The sequence below is a fragment of the Lonchura striata genome, chromosome 5 (genome assembly GCF_050655825.1).
Source record: "Lonchura striata isolate lonStrDom1 chromosome 5, ASM5065582v1, whole genome shotgun sequence".
Taxonomy (NCBI): Eukaryota; Metazoa; Chordata; class Aves; order Passeriformes; family Estrildidae; genus Lonchura; species Lonchura striata.
This window is the reverse complement of record NC_140707.1, coordinates 61,693,404-61,718,264: the sequence shown is the minus strand read 5'-3', so window position 1 is coordinate 61,718,264 and position 24,861 is coordinate 61,693,404. Positions and strand designations below refer to the sequence as shown.

Here is a 24,861-nt window from a genome sequence, read left to right as displayed (position 1 = left end):
AGACTTCAATGAGGCTGTGTATCGCTGTGTTCTATCAGGGACCAAATTCATTTTTTGCATCACCTGCTGAGTTCAGGAGTTAACATCAAGAGCATTTTTGCCCAGTAGGTTGCTGGTAGTTGTTTTGTTGTGATTTTTTCCTACAATTCTTATTTCGCTATAATTCGCTTTAAAATTTCATCCCTGACTGAACAGGGTGGAAATGCCCATCTGATTCAATGCAAGGGATAGGCTTTGATGCTGTCTTACATGAGCATCAAAAGCTTAAGATAACATGCATATTAAAAGTGTTTTTCACTGGCAGCTTGCAGAAGGCCCCATGGCCAGATGTAACAAGAGGGAATCCATAGTGTGTTGTTTATCAGCTCCTTCTGCACTTTATCTAAAATGCACGAGGAAATCACAATGCCTTCTGAACAACGCCGAGAAATAGGGTTTTTTCCACTGAAACTAAAACCATGAACCCATAAAAAATACCCCAACATTATGTGTTATTTGTATTGATTCAAGTATGCTTTGCAACACTGGGTTTGTTATTGAACATAAAACTGTGCACTGACCTAGTCCTTTCCCTCCAAGGTATCAAAGTATTTAAAAACTTATCTACACCCAGCTCTTGGTTCCACTGTGCCCACAAATCACCTGGGCCACAGACACTTTCTGACACCTCTTCTCTAGCACAGCTGCCTTGCCTTTCCAAAATGAAGGGATTTTCCTCTACTGCACAGCAAGGTCCACCTTGAAGGGAAGATGAGGGAGCAGTACAGGTGATGATGCATCATGTCATCTTTATTCAGGTCACAGTCACTCAGACCATTTGCCATCTGGACACCTGGCAGCTACAATGCCATCTCCTGAGCACACAGGCCTCTGGATGCCCAAGCACAGCAAGTCACCATCCCTCAACAGCCCTCTGGGCACCACAATGGCAGCACTGACAGCGAACCCCTTGTGGATGGCATCAGGGTGGATCTGTGCTGTTAACATTTCCAAAAGCACAGATATACCCACTGAGTACTGAAAGCAAGCCTTAATCATCACAGGGACTTCCTCTGTGGATATTAATAATCTTCTCACTTCCTCTGAGGAGCCCCCCTGTCTGCTGAGCTCAGTTGCTACATAAACATCAATAACGCTCAAACTTTGAAAGCTTTCACCTATGAAAGACAGCTTTTCTTGGGAAAGGGATGAAGCAAACATCAGGTGAGCCCAGCAATAAACTGCCCAGGCCAGGCACTGCCACTGTGTAACTTCAACTGAGTCTGTGACACAGCTGCCAGAGGCTTCTCTCTCTTTTTGACTTTGGTCAATGATAAACAATAGCTCTGCAATATCCCCCTGCTCTGCTCCTCCTTCCCCCGGCCACTGGCCAGGGACCTGGTAGTCAGATCAGCACTTGGGAGGGTCTGGGAGAAGCACTTTCCTCTTCCTGTGGGGAAGGATATGATTAAAACCTTGTAAATAAAAGGCTTGGCTCAAAAAACTGCCTGGGTGCCTTCTGGACAGAATGCAGCCATGAGCAGTGGCTCAGGGTGGAGAGAAGCAGGAGGTGGGACACAGTGTGATGCCATGCCACGCTGGCCACGGTCTGTCTGCCCCAGACCCCAGGAGCAGTGACCTCTCAGCACAAACACCTGCTGGTTTCCATGTCCTAAGGGCTAACTGAGGTGGCAACCTCAGGAAAGCCTAAACAGCCACAGCCAGGACTACACCTTCTGGAGAACTGTCACCTGGGTGGAACCCAGGTCAGAGCACAGCTCTCGTCCTGGGTGGTGCCTGTTTTACCTGCTCAGAGCCATCCCTCTTGAAAGGAGCAAGCAGGCCTCACCACTGGCTGTACAATGTGATTCCCTTCTGTCCAGGGAACTACCCTGGTGTGGGTCTGTGCTAGGGAGAACTGTCCTCTTCACATCTTCAGATCTGTGCTGTGTGCTACCAGGAATCCTCCTGCAAATCCCACATGAAGTGAACCAGTGTCCATGTGCTGTCCTAAGCTCCTCTCACCCTTTTGATAATAAATGAGGGGATGAGCTCCTCCAGAATAAGGGAGGGTTTGCTGTTTTGCTTTAGTAGGGAACAGGCAGCTGTCTAGTTTGCCAAGGGTATATCTGGGCTCAGAAACCCAGGAGCACAGACTTGTGCAGAAAAACAGGAAGAAACTGCAGCTTTACTGAGACTGAGAAAGATAACATCAAAAGGCAGAAGTTGCAATCCTCCATCCCTCTCTGTTCCCTTGTTCCCTCCATGCACAGGCCATATGCTTGGCATCCCACGCTCTGGCATCGGATTTGATGTCTCTTTATAGCTAGAGAATGTCTTGACCATCTTTCCAGTGTGGTCAGAAACCTGATGTTGCACTGGATTAACCCTGGAGTCAAACCATTAACTCGGGTTCCTAAGGAACACAAAGCTGGCAATTCCCTGGGGCTTTTTAAGGATACTCAGGCTGTGTCCCGGTGTACCTTTTGTTTTAACAGTGTGATCCTGTCCAGAAAGCAGCCCACAGAGAGATATCATAGCCCAAGGAATAGCGTATTAGACTGAAACTCAGGGGATGTGATGCAAAGATACAGGAAATCTGCCCACATGTTGCCTAGGAAATTCACTTTATGAACTTTCCATGCCCTTTACTTGGTTCTGTCCGGTGTGTGCATTAGTTGAGGCTGGAACCTCAGCCTCCTGACAGTAAGGACGACCAGAACCTGTGACGATTTTACCGAAGAATAAGCGTTATCTGCGACTTCGGGGCCGTTTCCTCCCGCACCACTGAGGTATAAAGGAATATGCCGTTCCCGGGAGCAGAGAGGTGGCAGGGATGCTGGAGCCAGCTCTTTCAGCCTGCCGAGGCAGGAGGGACCCGCGGACGAAGGCGGCCACCCCCAAAGGGAGGGTGGGCAGCGGGGCAGAGAGCCGCGGGGCAGGAGCCCGGTGACAAAGCCCTTGTGGGGGCGGCAGCAGCGGAGATGCTCCGGGAGATGCCGCTCCGCTCCCAGCCCGAGGCGGCCGCCCGTGGCTCCGGATCCCTCCCCGCGCCTGGGCAGAGCGGGACCGGGGCCATTTCGACGCCGCTTACCCGGGCCGCCCGGCAGGCGCGTTTTCCTGCCTGTCCAACCCCACCCTTTCCCGGGATGGAGCTCTCTCCGGTACCTTTTATTTAAGAAAACCCGAGGAAACCCATCTGGAAAAAAAAAAAAAAGAAAGAAAAAAAAGAAAACGGGCAAAAAGCGGGGTGGAAGCCCCGGGGGGGCAGCGGTGAGCCAGCACGGCCGCGGCGGGCAGGGCACGGCAGGGCACGGCGGGGCGGGCGGAGGGCGGGCGGAGGGAGGGAGCGGCCCCGTCCCTTTGTACCTGCCGTTCGAAGGCGCCAGGCGGCCCCGCATTGGCTGCGGCGGCCGCGGCTCCGTAACCCGAGCCGGCGGCGGGCGCGGCGCACCGGGCCCGGCCAGCGCCCAGCCCGGCAGCCAAGGGGCGGCTCGGCGCGGCTCGGCTCGGCTCCGCCGCCAGCAGCCGGCTCTCCTTCCCCGCCGCTCGGCTCGGCTGGGGCAGGGCCGCGCCGCCCTGCCCGGCAGGAGGTGGGACCAAGCCGCGGCGCTGCCGCCCCCTCCTCCCTCGCTCTCTCGCTCCCTCCCTCCCGAGGGCTGAGCCATTCCGGGAAGGCGCCGGCTCCCCCACCGCTCCTCGGCAGCGCCGCACCGGCATCGGCCGCCACCGCACCGGGCTCGGCCCCGCGGCGCCCCGCGGCTGCGGACGCGCCCGGCGGAGCGGGGCAGCCCGGCGGGGCGCGGCGCCCGCGGCGGGCGGACAAGTGGACGGAGCGCCCGGGAACGGGGGGCGGCCGCCGCGTAGTTGTTTTGCCCGGGGTAAGTTGGCCGATCCCTGCGGAGGCTTCGCTTGGAGAGTGCGGCGCTTGGCTCCCGGCTCCCTGTCGCCCCCAGCCTCCGGGGCAGTGGGGGCGCCTTTTTTTTTTATTTAATTCCCCCCTCCCCCTTTGGTTTGTGTTTTCATTTTGTTATTATTATGGGGTCTATGCGGGAGCAGAATTTCCAGTCCGGCATTGCTCTTCTTTCTTGTCCAACGCTCAACGGAGAACTATAATATTTCTTTACCGAGATGCTGCAGTGATTTTTAGTTCTAGATAATCAGGCGAGCAAAATCATCCGAATAACCCGAACCGTTTGTTACCCTGTGAGAACAAACGCAGCCTAGGCACAGATGATGGCAAAAAATTCCATGGAAGGGTCTAAAGAAGACCTGAGCAAAATTTCGGAAGAGGAGATGCTGAGATGGAGCAAGGAAGAGCTGGTGAAAAGACTGAGGAAAGTGGAGAATGAAAAGATGAACTTAATGGTGGAACACGGCAACTTGATGAAAGACGTGAACCGGCGGCTGCAGCTCCACCTGCACGAGATCCGCGGGCTGAAGGAGGTGAACCAGAAGTTGCAGGACGATAACCAGGAGCTGCGGGAGCTTTGCTGCTTCTTGGACGACGACCGGCAAAAAGGCAAGAAGCTGTCAAGGGAATGGCAGCGTTTCGGGAGGCACACGGCCAGCGTGATGTGGAAGGAGGTGGGCATGTACCAGCAGAAGCTGAAGGACCTGGAGGCGAGGCAGGAGACCCTCCTGCGGGAGAACGTGGAGCTGAAGGAGATGGTGCTGATGCTGGACGAGGAACGGAGCGGGGCCGGCTCGCGGAGCTCCATCGACAGTCAGGCCAGCCTGACCAACCTCAACGGCGGCTCGGCCACCAGGGACGTGGGGGACGGGAGCAGCACCTCCAGCACGGGCAGTGCGGGCAGCCCCGACCACCATCACCACCACCTTCACCACCACAAGGCCGGCGACAGCAAGGCCGGGGCCATGCGGAGGTCTATGGATGACCTGTCCGCGCCCCTTCACCACCGGAGCATCCCCAACGGCCTCAATGGTGAGTGAGCATTGCCCTGCCCTGCCCTGCCCTGCCCTGCCCTGCCCCGCACCCCCGGCATGCCCGGTCCCCCTCGCCGCTGGCTGGGGGACTCCGGGGAGGGGGGTCCTGGCCGTTCCCAACCCTGTCCATCCTTGGTGACCGCTTTGGCAGAGCAGTCCCGGGAGCCGGGAGGGGCACCTCTGTGCGGGGTGTGTGCTATCAGTGCGTTAACTGTGTCATCCATGTCCTGGGCTGAGGGTTGGAGCCTCTTATCTCCAGCAGGGTTGGTGTTTGGTTTTGTTTGTTTGTTTGGGGTTTCTGTTTTGACAAAAATCAGTCCGAGTTTTCAGGGTTAAATAAACACTGATAGTGTTCCCACTCTTTCTTCTCTTTCTCTCCCCCTTCAAATATTTTGTTTATGCTTGGCTCGTTTGTGTGCTAGTTTGAGAAGATTGATAAAAATGGGATGAGATTTTGGAAGCATCTGATGGTTTGTCCCACAGAGCATCACCTGTTAGCTCCACAAGCTCTCAGGGCAGGCTGGCTGTGAAGTGCTCAGCAGTTTTGGAGAGGGGCAACTTGGCTTTCCCCTGTCTCCACTTCAGAAAGAGGAGAGAAGACACTGCTCTCAAAGGGACGCTGTACTCACGATTTTGTTCAGGCTAGTCATTGAAGTTAGAAACAAGCTCCACAATGAAATTGTGCCAAGCCACCTCTGGCAGTTCATATTCAAGCAAAGTTTCTCCTGTTGTCTAATAGTGATCAGGCATTAACATAACGTTGGAATATCTTCAAAATAGAGATTTTAAAGAAAATATTTTAAAACCAACAAGACCTAATACACGACTTTTAGAATATGTGGTCAAGAGGATTCAGTAGGAATCAAACCAGGCATCAATCTAAAAACTTCTTACATATAAGACTACTTTTAATGTTCTTAATCCTCTTTTCCCACCGGAGAGGGCTATTTTCTTTGTGGGGTGTCCTTTTCTCTCCTCTAAGCACACAGAGGAGGATGGAGCCCCAGAGGTTGGTTCTGATTGATATCAGCAATGGATGTACTTAGAGCTTTTGTTGTTGTTGTTTTTTTTGTTTGTTTGTTTGTTTGTTTTTTGGTGATTTGTGGCAAGTCTTTATGTCCCAAGAAACCTGGGGGCATGGAGGATTGATCATCTCTTTTCCCAAGTGTCCATCCATGAATGTGCTGTTTGCAGTCCTGTTGCCTCACTGTGTGTCTCAACTCATGGCTGGAGATGCTCTGGCCACCTTGCCCAGTAGTCAGGGATTGTTGGTTTCGATCAAGGTAGTCAGGGATTGTTGGTTTCAGGAGTGATCCAGTCACCAGATGGTGCATGGTACAGCAAACATCTTTCAATTTTTGGTGTGGAATTTTTTAATCTCTCTCTCTCTCTCTCTCTCCTAGAGCTGTGTAAATCAGAAGTATCTGGTTTGTAAATCTGCAGATAGCTTCTGCTCTTGACGTGACTTGAGTTTATTTTCATAAAGCATTGCTCTCCACAGAGGCTTGAACAGCACATGACAGGTATTGAATGTGCTGTTACTGTTATGGAAGAGAAGGGCTTCACAGTTCTGCTTTGTGAACCTTAGACCGTGTGGTAGCTGAATGGGACAAAGCTGGTTGAATTAATCTGTTAACCCAGGGCTCTTGAGTATACAAAACATAACCAATACCTTAGAGCTGTCCCTTCAATCCGGGGTGAAGAACAGTGGGATGTTTCACCTGGGATTCAAAGTCGCCCCTGTCAGCACAAAGCAGGAAACCTCTGCTTTCAGAGCTCGGTCCTCATCGCCCTCCTCAAGCACTGTGTGTGGGACTGCCCAGCAGCATCTTCTGGAGGGGACTGAGATCCGAGTCTCGATGTCCTACTGTAGGGTAAGTAGGAATAGGAGGGTGACAATCTGCACACAAGTGCTTCCATGCGTGCCTTTGCACACCCCTTCTCATTTCCTCTAAGGAATGGCTATGGGCTCGAGCTTTTCAGGCGTGACCTTTAGGTTTTAGTGACTTCTGGCTCTGGGGTGCCTATGGAAGGTGGTTTCTGTAGAAAGAATTGAAGCTCTTTCCTGTGAACCTGTGCGGCTTCATTTCTGAGGGTGCAACGGAGATGATCAGCACTTTTAAAGCTAATAATCCTTGTAAAGATGTAGACAAGCCTGATCTCTCCACTTAGGTAGTGAAGCTGTAAAATGACTTGAATAGTTGTCATTCTCAGATAGCATCGGTATTCAGCAAGGCCATTTCCCCGACTGTGCCTTTGGAAATGCCTCTCAATACATATGCAAATGCAGGGCTTATCAGGCCTCTTTTTTTGACTGACAGCAAGAAGTCTGGGGGGGGTGTTTGCCTGGGACCGAGCAACAATTCTGTTAAGCCTGTGACGGTGTAGAGGAGCAGGGCAGGAGCAGGTGAACATGAAAAACCACTCCAGTGAGTCAGGTGGGTGATGGAGCTGTCACGGAGCAGCCCCGCAGTGAGCATCGCATCCTGCCGTGCCCCCTGCTCCTGTCCCTGCTCCTGTCCCTGCTCCTGTCCCTGCCTTCCGTGTGTGCAGCCGAGATCTCAGCCTTTTTGTACTGTCTTCTTGGCGAGTTTTATTTTCCTCGGGAATAAAACAGAAGGAAGGCAGTGTGAAAGGAAAGAGTGTGTGGCCTTTCATTTTTTGGTTGTAAGCTTGAGTCTGGTTTGCTGTTGTCTCATGTCTTTAAAGCACTGGAGAACGAATCAGAGGGTGAAACAGGGACTGCCCGGCCAGCTCAGCTGATACTGAAATGAGCAGCCCTGTCTGCTTTCTTAGGGAGAGGAGGTGCTGAAAGGTATGCAGTGCAGAATTTGGCATCTCTAGTAAGAACTCAGCAGAAGCTTTGGACAACTGGTGGGAGCAAAGGTGCTACTTCTGAACTGCTTGCTAGAGTATTTTTGCGTGTGGAAAAGCTGGAAAGTCCTGAAATTGGGAGCTGGAGAATGCAGATCTCTACTGCCCCTGCTAATGGTATCCATTGAGCTTCACTCGTTAAGTGCTTTTCTAAAGGAGTCAGGAGTATGGTAGCTGTTAAAACACTTGCAGGAAGGTAGATTTTTAGTCGAATCTTAGTGCACAAAGGTGGGTTAAATGTTTCTCATTTTCTGTTCAGTAATCCTTGGAAGTGAGTTATTGAACCAGGGCTTGATTTATTGGCTCCAGTGACCCACCCCAGTGTGAGGTGACGAACTCTAGATTTGTAAGGTGAATTCAGAATAAATGGTGTAAGTGTAACAAACAACTCCAACCCAACTGGTGGTCCACCTTTTCTACACTTTTCTGAAGTCTATTTACTTCTGCAAGTTGTGTTTCAGAAGCTGATGATTAATTATTCACCCATGAAAGATAATAATTATAACATAGAGTGGAAATGGCTCATATTAGATGACATGTAATTCTTCTTGTTCTCCGAGTGAGAGGTATGGCCGATCTCTGTGTGCACAGGGACCTGGGCTGTGGGCACTTCCAAACTGTCTGATGGAAACTGGCCAGTTGCCTCTGTAATGGTATGTCACAGTTCTAAATCTACCCAGATGTAGGACAGAAATTGAGGCACAGTCACTGTGTGTCCTTGTGAGTGCTTTGGATTTCCTTTTTATGCATGGATTTCTGTGTGCACATGCAGTCTTACTGCCCATCCAGCTGTAGACAGGTCTGTTGAAGCAGCTACTTGGCTTCTGATGGAATTAGGTTTGAAAAAGAGAATAAAAAAAAAGGCACATTTAGTGATACTGATATTAACTTGACCTGGGGGAAGAAAAAACCCTCAAGTTTATTCTCACAGGATATATCCCTGGACTGTGAGATATGTGGGAACATTGGGAGGAGTGATTCAAAGTTCCCTGAGGCCAGGGCAAGGGCTTCCACCGGTTTTAGCCTTATCTAGATCTCACTGGGACAACTGTTCATCCATCTTCCAGCCTGGAGGCATACAGACTCAACTAGTGATGTGCTGGGGACAAAATCCTGTGCATACAGGCAGGCTTTAGTTTTATTTCACATCCGTGAGCTGAAGTTGTCATTAGAACTTCACCTTCCACTGAAACTGCTCGAAGTTCCCTAAATTAACTGGGTGGTTTCCAGTGTCTCTGATTTATTCCAGTTGGGTGAAATGTTAATTATCATATTTTGTTTTTATAAATGATTGAAAACATCAACATTAAAAAGTGGTCAGGGAGACCCAGAAAAAAACTGTGGGTACAGCAGAGAGCCTGTAGTAGCAGAGATATTAATCTATGGCCTCTTGTTGCTGTCTTCTCCAGTGAAAGAAGAATGGTCTCTGGGTGAGGGGGTGGGAAGATCTCTAGTTCATATTGATTCCCACTTGTAGATGTCCACATATTTACCTAGAGGGTACAATATATTGCAGTTAAAATGGTGGCAGAGAGAAATGGCTGTTCTCTGTGGGTTGGTATTGATTGGTAATGCAGCTACCCTATGCTTACTTCTTTTCTTTGCACACCCTTAAGGCCAAAATACTTTGGTTTATTAGTGTGTTAATAATCAATATACTTATTATTTATGATGGCATATTTATGAGGCCTTTGAGAATATGTAGGGGCAGAAGCAAAATATGAGGTTCATCCCATTTCATTTGAGATTATCTCCAGTATAGGCTTTAACATCTGCATTCCCTTGGACATCCTTTATGGGCCACGTGGAGAAAGGCACTTTGGTGTGATGATTTATGTGAACTATGCATCAAAGAGAGCAGAATTGTATGCTGGTTGTACTTTCTCTCTGCTGATGAGGAGCAAGCCTGGTCAGCTCATTCATATGCAACCGTCTAAAGCCAGATGAGATCAGCCCTGTTCCAGGTCTTGTGGTGACCACTGTCCACTTTTGCAGTGCACCTGTCCTAGCTCTGGTGAAAGAGAGGAAATTGCCTTTCTCAGCAGAATTAAGATGTCATCCCTTTATAATCCCACACTGCATGGGCAGCCTAGGTCAGGGAAAGTCCTGTTCTCTGTGCTGGAGACCTCTCAGAGCTCAGTGGCTCCTGCCAGGCTTAAGTGGTTACTTGACCAGTTATTTTCTTTCTTATATCAAGAGTACTTTTCATCCTATGAAAATGGCTTTGATGTTGTTTTTTTTTAAAATACTCCTGTTTTAAATGTGTTGGTATTTTTGGTGCTGTAGGCTGTTACATACAGACTCCTTGCAATTAAGACAGGAAATCAGCTCTGGGGTGGTACACTTGATAGATGTAAGACCTCTGGAGAAACAACTGTTACTCTGTTATAAGTTCAATGTCTTCTGATAACTGACTTTTCAATGCTGAGGTCTCAGATATGAAGGGTACAGCTTGATTTTCTTGTAGCCAGTAGTCATTGACCACTCAGTCAAAGGACTTCCATGGAGTGCTTTATTTGAGGCATCTTTGCCATTGTCCACTCCTGCCTTCTTGCTGGGGCACTGCCTGTATGCCAGACTCCTTGGCTCCCAAACTTCAGGGTAGCTGGTGTCCCTGAAAACAAGTCTCAGGATGCTTAAATTAAAATTGGGCCATATCTGGAAATATATTCTCCATGGTAATGTGTTCTAATTTTGTTTTCCTCTTGCGTATTATATAGAGATATCTTATTCTCAGCTGTCCTGTTGAAGGAAAAAAAAACTTGTACCGATTAAAAGACAATTTTCTATGGGCCTTTGATGGAATTATCCATTTACTCTCATTGAAAGCAATCAGAATAAAGGAAGTAGCCTGTGTTGGTTACATGTAAAAAATTTAGTCCTCTGGAGACATTTCATCAAATAAAGCTGAGGATCAAACTAAATGGTGGTCTAATGAAGTGGCAGGCATGGGAACCCAAAATGCAGCCCTGGCAGGTGTTACACCTGATGTATGTGTGGAGATGAGAGGCATGAATACCAACACTGAGACAAGCATTGCATCTGAAAGCTGAAGGGTTAATACTTTGTGGGGACAAGGGTGCCTGCATCCATGCAACCTTGGGGATGCTGGAGGCCTGCCCTGGGAGACATTGGGCTTTTTATCTGCCCCACAGCATGACTGTGGCCTTGCTTGCATCTCACACAGACATTTCCATGTCAGGCTCTACTGACATTGTCCCTGCAGAGTGCTCCTGCAGCATCCTTTTGTACTGGGGCTGCCCTTTGGAGATGCTCTGGGAACAGAAAAATGGACAACAGCTGATGGTAGGTGAGATGGGGTGAGTTGCTTAAACTGGCAAAAACATCTGGTATACATCAGGTGTGGAGTGAAGCTAATGAAAAACATCTAAGCCCATTTAAAATTCAGCTAAAATGCTTGAACTCAGAAGGCTGATGCTCTTTCCACACTCACTTGCAGGCCTTAATGTATCCCATTGCAAAACACACAACACTGCTCGCCTGGAACAGGGCAGGTTTGGGGGCTGCACATCCAGTTTTCCTGCGAATTAGCTGCAACTGACTGGGTTTGCTTCTGCATTCTGTATTTTTAACCTGACTTTTTGTCTGCCAGCCAGAATTCATCCTGCCCTGTCGCCAAATGTCATCATCCCCTTGTGGTTAACTTGCTGCAATTCATGAAACACTTGGCTGCCATAAATAGTTATGTGCAGAGGTTCCTTTGCACGCCGAGCGGGCAGAGAGGCGCAGGCAGCGCTGCTAGGCACTCGCACATGAACATGTCCACCAAGAGAAAGTTGACCCACTTCTGCAAATAGATAACTCCTGGCAGAAAAAGTAACACTGTCTCAGAGAATCTATCTTCCCCTTGCCTACTGAATTGTGAAGCAAAAAGCAAGCCAGCTCCATCTTCTGAATTAGCAGTGATGTGAGCACAGTACTCCCCATTGAAACCAGGGTGTGTAAATCGGCCCTTGATCTGAGGAGGGCTTAAAATGGCCACAATTTGGTCGTGATTTTTTTTTTTTTTCAGTATAATGAAAGCTTTTGTTAGTGAAGGAGGTACATGGGGTTCAGGACTCAGCTGCTCTTAGGCATTAGGAAACATTTATCACCATGGCAATTGAAGGCTGCTGGGCAGGTTATTTTGAACACTTTTCTAGTGACTCATGTCTGGGTCAAGACCATTTATGCCAGGTTACTTTAGCCCCTGTACATACAGGTATATCTAGTCTTCCTTCCCTTAAATATTTTCTTGCCTTGCTATTTTGCTTCTCTCAGGGAACTCATCGCTTGTTCTGACTTATGTCTCCAAGGTGGTGGTGCCAAGTGTTCACCTTGCTCAGAGCCTCTTCTGTAAAGGGTCTTTGTGACCTAAAGTCCTTGTGAAGTGGATTACAGGTTAGTTTTGACTGGCTTTGAGACTTCACGGATCTTGCAGTGAGATTGAAGCGATCCTAAATCTGATGTGAGTTATCTCATTGTCTGCTCTGGCTCTGCTGAGGGCTTGTAGGACGGGGTGTCTCCTGTTTGCCTGGGGTGGGAGGGCTGTCTGCAGCAGAGGGAGCACCGGCGGTGAGTGTTGGGCTTATGGCACAGGGCTTTGGCCAGCTGCACACTGCAGTCTCAGGGTGACACGCTAGCTGTCTTCTGTGGTTGTGTCAATGCCAGCTTGCTGGCAGAATTAGTTCAATCAAAGCTGGAGTGCTCTGAAAAGCCCTTCAGACTTTGCTCCATCCCCCAGCTCTGTGCAGTGACACTCAGGACTGCATGCTGCTGCCTTTCTCCCCATTTCATCCTGAACTCCTCTGCTGCTGAGGTTTCTTTCATGTACAAGGAGGTCAGCTGCATTTGAATGTCTGTGTGAGATGAAAGATGAAGTGTGTGGAGCAAATGGATGGAGGAGGGCTCAGGCTGGGAAGCAAGAGGAGATACTTAGCTGCTCTTTCAAGCCATTTCCAGGACAGGAAGATCAAACCATCTCCAGGGGCACCTATGCCTGGGGGTTTGACAGCTGTGTCTGACCTGTCCCTGCATTCCCAGGGCAAGGAGAGTCCCCTAGTGTGGAGTGGGGAAGGCTGCAGAGCAGCTACCTCTCTGTCCTTGTGCTGTAGAAGATCCATGAAGAGGAAAGGAGCAGGCAAAAGGACTACTCAAAGTAGAACAGCAAAGGCAAACCATTGTTTTAGAAAAGAAGAAAAAAGACAGCATTTCCAGTCCCCAAAGTGTAATATTTCTATAGAAATAGCAGGAAGAGACTTGCTGTCAGTCTCTGATCTAGTGGGACTGACTAGATTTTGTTTGTTCTTCCCCACATCTTCCATCATCTCTGGATCATCTGAAGACAGGTTGCTGTGCATCACAAATGCATGATTCTTGGTTTCTGACTTTTGATTAAGTGCTAAGCAGTCTCTGGAGGACTGGCATCTATCTTTCATCTGCAGTTTTTTACTTGCTAAGGTATATTTCTCTCACTCTATGACACTTATTGATAATGCCTTGTCCTTTAAATGCCATTTCTGTTACACTCTGCTCCTGGCTGTGACTTGGTATGAGGCCATGCACTGTTCAGTGCTGTGGTACATCTCAGTGGCCAGTAAAGTTACTGTGGGACACTGTTGGACTTGAATGAAATTGAGACTTAGACTCTTTGCACGGGCTTGTTTTTTTTTTTTTTTTTTTTTTTTTTTTTTTTTTTTTTTAAAGGAAATCCAGACTGTCTTTAATCTCCAACAAAGGAAGTAATCTGTCCTGTTTAGGCAATGTTCTGCTTGATTTTTGTGTTGCCAGAGGACTACTGCTGGTTATGTACATGCAGGAATTTATCATTTTCATGTTGATGTTTTCATTGTTTCTCCCCACATTTTTCTTTTTAATAGGATCTAATAGAATAGGTTTTAGGACAAGCTACATAAAAGTCTACTGTTTTATGCCAGAGTAACATCATTAGATGCTAACAGAGTAACAGTAATTAAAAATAACTAATTTTGGTTGCTGCTGAATCTTTTCCAGCTCATAACAAATGTGTTAAAAAAATTCTTATTTTAATGTACAATCTTAAAGGGCTATTGTGATACACAGTATTCTTTTGTCTTCTTGGTTTCCTTTTCTTATCTCCCTTACTGGGATTTGCAGTTTCATATTTATCTATTTCCCAGCAGCTGAATATAACTTTGATCTATGCTTTGGATCTGCGGAGCTTTTAATCCCTTTCCACTGAGTTAAAAGCTTGTTTGCTGTTAAATGTGATACATAGTTACAGGTTATATGATCTTCACCAGCGGTTCATGCATTGCACAGGGATGGCACATTGTGAAAAACTGATAAAATGTTCCCTTGTTCATTTTCGTGATTGCAGCCGAAACCCAGCATGGGATTGAGTCAATCATTCACTCCTGGTCAAACTGCTGATACAACTGTCCTTTGCTGTTACAAATGCCTCAGCACTTGCTTTCTTTCAGTTATTCATTCATTTCTCTGTGATACTTATTTTTGAGGCTACAAACCACTGAGTATTTCAGTCAGTGAAGCAGCCTTTCTATCTTTCAGTTCTGCTAACATTTAGAGGGTTTTCCTTTTCCATCCTTTTAACACCTTTTAAAAATAGGAATCAGTTTTTAAAGCCTATGTGTTTATTCCTCTTTGATGTTTGAAGCATGATAATACATGCCTTGTTTGTGGAGATCTTCTCGTCTGGAGTGGCTGCAGCTTCCACCTCAGGAGCAATAATGGTTTCTGCAGCTCTGTCCTCCAGGCCATGTGGATGTGGCTGCACGTGTGTGACTGTGTTCAACCATCTTCTGAAAGTTGTTCTTTTGGAGTTTAGGTGCAGTTGATTGCTTAATGTATTCTGAGCAGTTCAGGTGAAAGTCTCTCCCATGCTTGTCTCCTGAACTCTTGTAACAAAATGCAGTCCTCTTTTTATGACGTCAGTTAAGACTGTATTGTTTCAGATGTAAGCTTTAAAATAACAAAATGATGGATGGTTCTGCAAGTTAGAGCCCTGAACTGGGACTCAGATTTGGAGTGCTGTCTCATTGTTACGTGGCTTTCTGATGTAGTCGTTTAGCTAACTTATGTGATTTGTGGATCTCCTTTTATACGACCAGGATAATATATTTCCTTTGTCTTCTCCAAGTTTATTGTGGTGCTCAACAGAATTAGACCCTTACCTCAAACGAGGCCTCTGACCATTGCTATGATGCCACTGATAACAAACAGGTTTTGAGTTTTACTGAACTAGCAAGGTAGGAGACGTTTTTGGAGTAACTCCACACATTTCTAATTCCCAGTTTTGGAGTTGCTTCAAATCCTGTTTCAGTTTTAAGGGATAAAAGCACTTTACATGTGGGGTTGCTTCCCTCTGTATTATATATACTTCTTGGAACCACAGGATGGTGAAGTGTGGTCAGTCTCTTGCCACTATAAAAAACCAGAAACTTGTCAAATAATAATTGTCTCAAATGAGAAGATGAGCAAAATCAGATAAAAAGCAGGATTTGCCTCTCCACAAACACAGACACAAACAGCAGAAAGATGCTGCTGCTGCTGTCACAGTGACAGGTTACCTTGATACCTTTCAGAGAGTGGACACAGCATTTGTTGTTATTTCAGCTCATCCCATCTATGTTGCCCAGTTAAATGTCACGTTATATATGTGTATTTAAAATGTTTATCTGTCAGCCTAGTACAGTTTTGACTGAGGTGAAGAATCACAGCTGTGAAGCAGAAGGGTCCTGCTTGTCATGTTGCTCCCCATGTCACTGCAAAGCAGTGGTGTCTTTGCTGCAATTGCTGAAGGCACTCTTCCTCTTTCCAGTTAAATTCTTACCTGATCCCTTGATTGCTTTATTTCTGATGCTGGTAATTTGGTAACTCCTAATGAGTCCTGACTGAAAAGTCATCAAAGTCATTGTTGGGTGTGAACTCAGAGTTTCTTAACCACATGGGCTTTTATTTCCATTTGCGTGGTGGAATTGGGAGGGAGGATCTATTTGTCAGCGTATCACTGACGTGTTAGGAGGGTGACAAGACCACAGTAACTCTTCCTAGGCAATTATGTATGAAAGGTTGTCAGTATAAGTAGTATGGGAAGTTAAAAGCCTTAATTTTCATTTGGAATTGAAGCCCTAATGACTTTCCACTCTCACAGCTCATAAAGACCATGCTTCAGCTTCTAATTGACCAAGAAAAAAAGGGGAGGGGACGTCTTTTATTTCAGACTTTTTTGTGCAAAATTTTTATAAAAAACAGATTTATGAGTCACTGTTATTTGTATAAAAGATGATTACTGGGGTATGAACCTCAGAAAAGTGACATTTTATGACTTTGCCGCTAGCCACACAATTTTGCTTTCTCTCTTTTCAATTAGTTAAGTTAAACAACATCTCAGTTTGAAAGGACTAATTTTATTCCTATTTGTTGTTTGCCTTATACACTAATTATTTTCTTTGTGTAAAGCTAAACAGCAGAGAGAAGAGAAAGGATCATCCCAAATGAATGCTCTCTAATTTTCAAAATGATGGGTGTAGGTCCTATGGGGTTAAGTGAAGTGTTGTATTCAGTCACATCCCTCACTTGCAGTGTAGTAAGGAAGAGAAACTGGATCACGCAAATCCTTTTGTGAACCCCAGGAACATAATTAACTTCCTCTGGAAATTTGTTCTTTAAAAACACAGCCCTCTAAACATCAATATTTTTTTAATCTGTGCTTGAAAGTAAAGCTATGTTTTTATCCACTTCTGTGTGTTTTGTTGTTGTGTTTTTGGGTTTTTTTTCCCCCAAGAAATAAGGGAGCATTCTGTAGCTCAGTAGCATCTGTTGCCTAACTCAAGTGAGAGCCGAGGGCAGGAGTGTTGGTAGAGGTGGCATGTGCAGGTCACAGTCCTGTTTTGGCTCTGTAGCAGCAGGTCCTCATGGTGGCAAGTGATCCAGAGCGTGTTTGTCTTCGTGGGTCCACCAGGGATATTGAAGAGCATCTCCTGTTCAAAGCACAGGTGCTCAGCATTTTTGGAGTATTAAGTATTGTGAGAGCAATGCAGGCTCCATTCTTGGAAGTGGCTGAGGTGACTAGCTAATTTTCTTGGCCATGGGACTCTTCTTGAGAAAGCATCACTCCAGAGCTGTGATGCCTTCTGTCCATAGCAGCATAGGGCAAACAAATTTTCTGATCCCACAGCTGTGGAGACAAGTTTGCTCAGAGAGCTTCAAGATGAGGAATTCAGCTGATTCACCAGCTGGTGCAGTTGTTGGAAAAGCCTCGATTTCTTCTTTTTTCTTGTTACAGCATCCTGGCCAGATTGGACAGAGAAGGTTTTCAGTGGAAGATCTGCTCTCCTGTGCTTCATTCTGCCTTATTTTGATACAAATTATGGGACTGTCTTTTAAAATTTTTCTTCTATTTGGCAATGTAAAGTGAAGGAAAGACAATATTTTTGCAACAGCCTTGGAACTGCTCCTGTAAAAAGAATGCTGTATAAAGAGTAGAAACCCCTGACTGTTTTCAAAGTTGGACATATTTGAATTACATATTTTTTATTTTTCTTTTTTTTTTTAAGGAGAGATTTAGTATGTGAATTTATACCAAAACTGTGTCATGCACAAAGGAACAGGTTTCTTCTGTTGAAAACAACATCTGTAGAGCTGGAGGGAAGGGCTGGGCTGCATGGAGTATGTGTCCTGGCATGGGGAGCCACAGAGGTGCTGACTTCCTGGAGCTGCTGTGGCAGGGTAGGGAGCAAGAGGGCAGCTGGGGGCAGAGCTTTCATCAAGCTCAGATGAAGATCTAATGCAGCCCTTGTGCTGTGCTGGGGGGAGAAGATGTTCTCAGTGTGTGAGGAGTGGGCAGCAAGAACTGCCTGCCTAGCACAAGATGGGGTTGGAGACCACCACAAAGGGATGTGGCAGCAGCTGAATGAGGGCATGGAGTAAATCACTGCAAAGATGTGGTTTGGGAGCTAGCTGTTATTTTTAACAGCTGATTTTGTTGAACTGGATTGAACTCCCTACAGCTCAGCATTGATGATGGTGCCTGGAGCTATAAAGATTGTATTTTGATCAGCAAGTCAAAAGAAAGTGTACCACTAGTTATGAATACATTTTCAGAATTACAAGCAAAGGAGATCTCAGAATAATAATGGGAAGATAAAGTTGCCTGAAGGAACCAGTTTCCTCGATAAATGCTGGAAGAGGTGTGGACCTGAACTTTGCACTTCTTCCCATATCAGCTTTTTAAAAATGTGCCAACAGATCTAGGATCTGAGTTTTGAGCCTGTTAAAATCCTGAGTAGACATAATGCTATATGGCAGGAAAACCAATAATGTTGAGGTTTTGAAAATACAAATGGTTCATGGTAGATGTGTGATGTGGGTTATAAAAAAGGGTGTGTGTGTCCTGTGCTGTGTATCGTTGACCCAGTTGGTTATTCAGTGATGAATTCTGATCTGGATGTTTCGAATGACAGATCTGGGTTCTGAAGTGCTGATGATTAGATTAGGACAGTGTAGTAAATCTTAATGGTGCATGAAGAGCTACTGCTGGATTTGCAGTAATATGTACTTTTCTGCCTTAGAACAGCATGAATAATACTTTATGGTTGTATAACTCCTTCCAGACTAGGAGTCTAGGAGTGCTTTGTAAACGCTAATGAGTTTGGTCTCATAGCATATTTATAAGCCTGAGAAGAAGCATTTTTCCCCTTTTTTACAGTTTGGGTGTTGACTAGCCTAAGTAGGCAAAGAGCAGGCAGCAGAGCTTTCATCTGCTGACCCTCAGTCCTGGGCCTTATCTGCAGGACTTGGTAGGCTTCCTAAGTGTGTCTGAGGCATGCTTAGAAATTTACTGCAGATTCATTCCAGAAAAAAGGTTGGGTTTTTTCTGCAAACCTCTGAGTGTCCTTTGTAAAGCGTAAAGCATTGTAATTATTTGATGATAATTTCATGCTTGCCGTTTTGTTCTACAGCAGCAGAGATTGAAATTAATCCTCTGCTGGAATGAAATCAGATTGGGCATTATGAATATTGTTTCCTTGCCCAGAACAAAGAGACTTGGTAAATGTGAATGCAAACTTCTGTTATCTTTACGTGGGAGTTGCAGGTGGGTAAGGAATGTGAGGTCAGAAGGATTGGGAGCAGATAATTGCCGATGTCAAAGGGCAATGAGAGTGATGCCTGTGAAAAACGCCTTGCAAAGTAGGTGGGATCTGTGTGTGCAATGGGCACACACAGATTTTTCCGTAGCAGCTTTCTCATAGATCTTCATTCCAGAATGTCTGCATTATTTCTATAGATTTATGTAGTAGGATATTGTGCAACATGAGCACTGTGTGGATTGTAGATAAATTTTGTAAATATTTTGTGTGTGAATTTAGTGTTTGGTGACACATGCTGTAAAAGACAGTTCTGGAGGGATAAGTCTCTTTAGCTGTAGGATAAACCTATGCAAGCAGACATTTTACATCCCTAACCTGAAAAATTGCTTCCAAATCTCACTGCTTTTTCATGGACTGGAGAGCAGTGAAGATCCCAGCAAAGAGTCTGTAAAGTCCTAGAGATGGAGGTGGTGATGTTCATGGTGTGGTTGTTAGAATTAGCAGCATTTCTGGTCTGATAGAATCATAGAATAGTCTGGGTTGGAAGGGACCTTTAGAGACCACCCAATCCAACCCCCCTGCAATGAGCAGGGACAGCTTCCACTTGATCAGGTTTCTCAAAGCTCCATCCAAACTAACCTTGAGTGTTTCTAGGGATGGGCATCCACCACCTCTCTGAGCAACCTGTGCCAGTGTTTTACCACCCTCATTGTAAAACATGTCTTTCTTAGATTTAATCTAGATCTACCCTCTTTTAGTTTATAACCATTATCGTTATCCCTGTTGTATCCAAAAAGGCCCCAATAAAGATTTTGTCCCCATCTGTCTTATAACCTCCCTTTAAGCACTAAAGGCAGCACTGAGGTCTCCAGGAGCCTTTTCTTCTCCAGGCTAAACAAACCCAACTCTCAGCTTTTCCTCTTGGAGAGCTGTTTCAGCCCTCTGATCCTGTGTCTCTCTTCTGGACCTGCTCCAGCCATGGAGAAACAGGTCCATGTCTTTCTTTTGTGAAACTGTATTCAATGTGTTGCTGCACTTCATACCTGTGTGTTGCTGAATCAAGTGCCATTAAAGCAGTTGCCTCTTCCTTATGACTGGACTGTGATTTCTGTCTGATTCTGGTATATTAAATGCTATATTGGCATTTTCCTTATGACCTTTTCCTTATCTGCCTACTTCTGGAATGAAGCTTAGCCTTAGCTCTTCAGCACAGAACAAAAGCTTTCCTGAAACTGTTTGCACATGGCTACAAATAGAAACCTCAGGTGATTAGCAAGAGGTTTTGGCAAGTCATGCAGATACAGGGGCTATTTCAGTGTGTGATGTGGCATCCTTGCAGTGCTGGGGGCAGGAGCATCCTGTAGGGAGGCTCTGGTTGACTGTGCATTGCTTAATCTTTCTAATACATCCCATAATGTGTAGGGGAAGATCTAGATAATGCAAGAAAACAGTTATTTATCTGGGATTAACCTACATAAAACATTTACATTGAGCAGAAACTAGGCCAGAATAACACTCAGGCTGATGAGGAGTAGCTGAGGGACCTGGGGAAGAGGAGGCTCAGGGAGGACCTTATTGCTCTCTGCAGCTGCCTGAAAGGAGTTTGGAACAAGGTGGAGGCTGGTCACTTCTCCCAGATAACAAGCAATAGGAAAAGAGGAAATTAGCTCAAGTTGTAACAGTAGAGGTTGAGTTTGATAATAGGTGAAATTTCTTCAGCCAAAGGGTTGTCAGGCATTGGAAAAGGCCACCCAGTGAAGTGGTGGAGGCAGCATCCCTGGAGGAATTTAAAATTTTGCAGATGTGGCACTGTGGGACATGGTTTAGTGGTGGACTTGGCAGTACTGGGCTAATGGTTGGACTCAATGGTATTGAAGGATCTTTTCCAACTAAAATGATTTAATAATTCCATGATCCTATGAATTGCAGTATGGTACATCTTCTAAAATCAAAAGAGCCTTTGTGGTTCTTTCAGTGAGTGGACATTAGCTCTGGATTTTGTCTTAGTACCCCTTTTTTTTGTTTGTACCACTTGACTTAGTACTTGAGCTTAGTATTACAGTCTATGTGTATTGATGTTCTTGTATTAAAAAAAAAAAAAAAAGAAAAAAAAATCGACTTTAGCCTCCCAAGCACCCAAACAAACACACTAAATAAGTAGAGCACAATTAATATCATCTTTTTAACAAGCAGCTTGGCTGGTTATCAGTACTCCTTATGAAGAATAGTCTGCCTGTTTTTCCAAACTTCTACTCTGTTAGTGGTCCACAAGGCATTCTCCTGAAGATTTATTATGGTAGGAGCTACAGAGTCATCCTTGGTAAATAGATTTATACATGTGACACTCTACTGAATGGGAGATTTATACTTGGCTATTCCATTGCTGCTCATTACCATATGATGTTTCATTGAATGTAATTACATGTCTGCTTCTACTCTTTAAAGTCCAGAAAGGTTTCACAATATTACTATCTTCGTCTGCTCAGCAGAGCCTCACAGAGAGGCACTTTCCCATGTGATGGATGAGGTTTGAGGGTGGCTTTGTCTCTGGCAGTCCTGGATGTGTGAGGGAAGGTGGGTTTTGGCTGTTAGCAAGATGCATGGAGCTGTCGTGTTGAAGGTGTTTGAGAAGTTTTGCTCAACTGCTCCTGAACTCTCACAGATCTGCAGTGCACAGCTGACCTGGTGTTATATGTTGTTAATTATGAAGACCCTTGTAACTCCTACAGGTTTTAAAGAGGCATAGGTCTTTCCTCTTGATGAATTTAGTGTAGCATATTCACTATACCAGCTCAAGATCACAGTATTTTCTCTGACACTGGAAGGATAATTTAGATTTTTACTAGCTGATAGTTTTCACCTAGTTTCTTTGGCCCACATTTTACTGTTTACTCTCATTATCTGCTACATTTTTAATCAGAAAACATGAAATCAAAATAATTTTCTTCCTGCCTTGGAAATCAACACTATGTAAAATCTTTTCAAAACTGCCCTAAAGCAATGTGGTCTGCTAGATATTTTATTTAGTGCAGATATTTTGTGAGACACCTTGACTATGCTGAGATCTGTGGCAAAACTTTCCTTGGCTTTGAAAGGACTGGGACTTGTTGTTTTCTGTTTGCCTGTAACTTTTCGTTGCTGGCTATTGCATATTACATATTTAATGATTTCAACTCAACGTGGCTTTCAGAAACCGTGACCTTTTTTGTCCATGGTCAAGCCCTGTGTTGCTGCACCCCTGCGCTCTGAGACCTCATTCATAAACATCTCCCCGAGCACGGCTCTTTTATCCCGTGTCCAGGGATGCGAGAGAATCCCGAACAATAGCGGGGCAGAGACAAAAGCCGGCATTGTGGAGAGGGCGCCGGGGCGGGAGGGCTGAGGGGCCCGGGAGCCTCTCCGGGCCGGGACCATTGTGCCCCTGGTGGGATTGATGCTGCTGCTGCTGGCCGGTCCGGGAGCGGCGCCGCCGGACCCGCTGCGTTAAACCTGGCGCTGATGGGAGGAGGCAGATGACCTTTAAAGTCCGTGTTGTTGAGCGAGACCCGATACGGTACAAATGCACCAGGTTGCAACTTTATTAGTGATTAGACCCAGAGATAAGCCTCAGCACGTTGCCTAATCTGCAGAGTCTAATTCCAGGCATTGAAGGCGGGGATGCTGATGCAGCCCGAGCCGAGCGCCTGCTCAGCCCGGGTGAGCTGCAGTGACAGCGGGCAGCAGGAGAGAGAGGTTCTGAGTGACCTGGGTCTGGGCAGGTTCTGATCAGAGAGAGGTTCTGAGTGACCTGGGTTTGGGCAGGTTCTGATCAGAGAGAGGTTCTGAGTGACCTGGGTCTGGGCAGGTTCTGATCAGAGGGAGGTTCTGAGTGACCTGGGTCTGGGCAGGTTCTGATCAGAGGGAGGTTCTGAGTGACCTGGGTCTGGGCAGGTTCTGATCAGCCCCTGCTGTAGGGGATGCTGGAGCAGCGAGGCAGCCCCAGAAAGTATGGAATTTGGGGCAGAGTCATACAACTGGTGACTTCAAACCCAGCTTAACATTTGCAATGGCTGATCAAGAATATTTACACTGACCAAGGATTGCTCCTTTCAGACAAATATAAAGGTGCAGGCTATAGCTCAAAGTGACTTGTAGAGTATTTAAGAGGGAAACAAACTCTTCCACATTTCAGTTTTTGTGTCTGAGGCTGTTCCTGGTGCTATTCTGAGTTTTCTGTCATCTTTTTAGACTCCCTTTCCCGTGATCCAGAATAATGTCTTAGGTAGGTTTGGCCTGTGATCCATGCTGGATGTATTAGTCTGTGACTGAATCCTAGTAACGTGTCTGCATGAATGGTGGTGGAAAATGTCAGAGGTTGCAGGCAAAGATGAATCACCATAGGCCAAGGGCTAAGACAGCACAGCAAGTATGATGCTATGGTATGCTCTGTTATTGAATTTCCTCCAAGGACTGCTCTTTGAGGAGCTTTGGCCTCATGGCATGCTGCAGAGACCTGCTGCTTGGTGCCATCCTTTAAGCACAATGTGGGAGCCTCCAGTTGGATCGTATGCAGATCTCGGGCTGTGTTACAAATATATGTATTGAAATGTTTGGCAATTTCACTCTGCAAATCCAGACAAGCCCATGCAGCCCTAACTTTTAAATCTGTGGCTTGGAAATCTGCCTCTCAGAGCCGCTGCAAACTGCCTTGTTCTGGACTGTCTTGGATGGCATTTATCTTTTCTTCAGACCCACCTAGACAGGTATACAAATATGATCTAAGAAACTAGCTTGCTAATAGCAAAATCCTCAAAACTCTGTTGTTCAGAGGAGCTGTTTTTGACTTTTATTTGGGCAAATGGGTATTAAACTAATCCCACCCAATCTCTGTAGTGACAGGATGACCTATTTCTTTTTAATCTTATAAAATTAACTTGTTAAAGTTACTGCATCTCACTGCTTTTGCCCCTTGCCTCCAGGCAAAACCCATTTGGGATTCCTGCTTCTCTAGTTTTTCTCTTAGCCCTCCCTGTGTTTTAACTTGTATTTTGGAACACCTGGCTCTGTATTTGAGACTGAAAATGGGTGAGAAGCCTCATTTGCTGTAAGAGAAGTATCACTGGGCTAACATTTACCCCCAAGCAGTGGCAGGACACAGAAATTAGAGATTCTGGAGAAACCAAAACCTTGTATTTATGATGTTAGATTTTTAATTTGTTACGGGGGAATCTGGAGATGTCAAATTCTCCAATGGTCTGTTCAGGACTGGGAAGTGACCTGGCTGGAGGTGAGACCTTGGCAGTTCCCAGGTCAGCATCCCTGTCGCTGGGGGAGCACTTTGTTTGGCTTCTCTGTCAACTTCCCTGTGGCTTTGCATTGGTTTCCCTTTTATCACCTAGTCAGGGCTAGTTGGACCTTTGCCTCCAGAGTTTTGGAGAGGAGCCACTGAATTCCCTTTCTGTCCAAGGCAGCTTTGCATTAACTAGTCTTCCTCTCTGCTTAAAAAAGTGTGACTCAAGAGAAGCTTCTGTTGCTTTAAGTAAAAGTTGGACTGGATTTGAGTTTGTGAAGTCAGAATCTGTAAATAGCAAATGATACAAACCAAATATCTGGTGCCAGGTGTCCTATCCAGGCCATTTGGGCATCTTACCTGCAAGTCTAAAGTGGATATTGTTCCACCAATTTTGTGTTTCATGCATCACCTAGCCTCAGGATAGGATTATGCTTTGTTCTGGAGGTGCTTGGAAAAAGCAAAGCAGGAGCTGGAGAGAAGTTGCTCAGCTCACAGCTTCATGGCTTGTCTGTGGTGGGTGATATGTGTGAAGGTTTCCTGGACAGATGCAAATTTTGGATTTGTATGTCTCTTTTTGTTTTCTGCTTGCATGCTTTACTCCAGAGCAGTGTTACTGCTGCTGTAGATGCCTCCTATGCCATAGCTTCTGCTGGGGCTGATTAGTGTAGGATTGCTCCTAAAGCCTTAAGAGAAGCCTAA

The 24,861-nt window shown here is 45.9% G+C and overlaps 1 protein-coding gene across 1 annotated transcript in view; it reads left to right on the top strand.

Annotated features, from left to right (window-relative positions):
- Window positions 1-3,751: 3,751 nt before the first annotated feature.
- Window positions 3,752-24,861, top strand: part of CCDC85C (coiled-coil domain containing 85C) — a 110,063-nt gene continuing 88,953 nt past the window's right edge. The window contains exon 1 of the mRNA XM_021549653.4: window positions 3,752-4,924. Within this exon, the coding sequence (XP_021405328.1) occupies window positions 4,213-4,924 (712 nt within the window). The 5' untranslated portion in view covers window positions 3,752-4,212. The remainder of the gene's footprint in view (window positions 4,925-24,861) is intronic.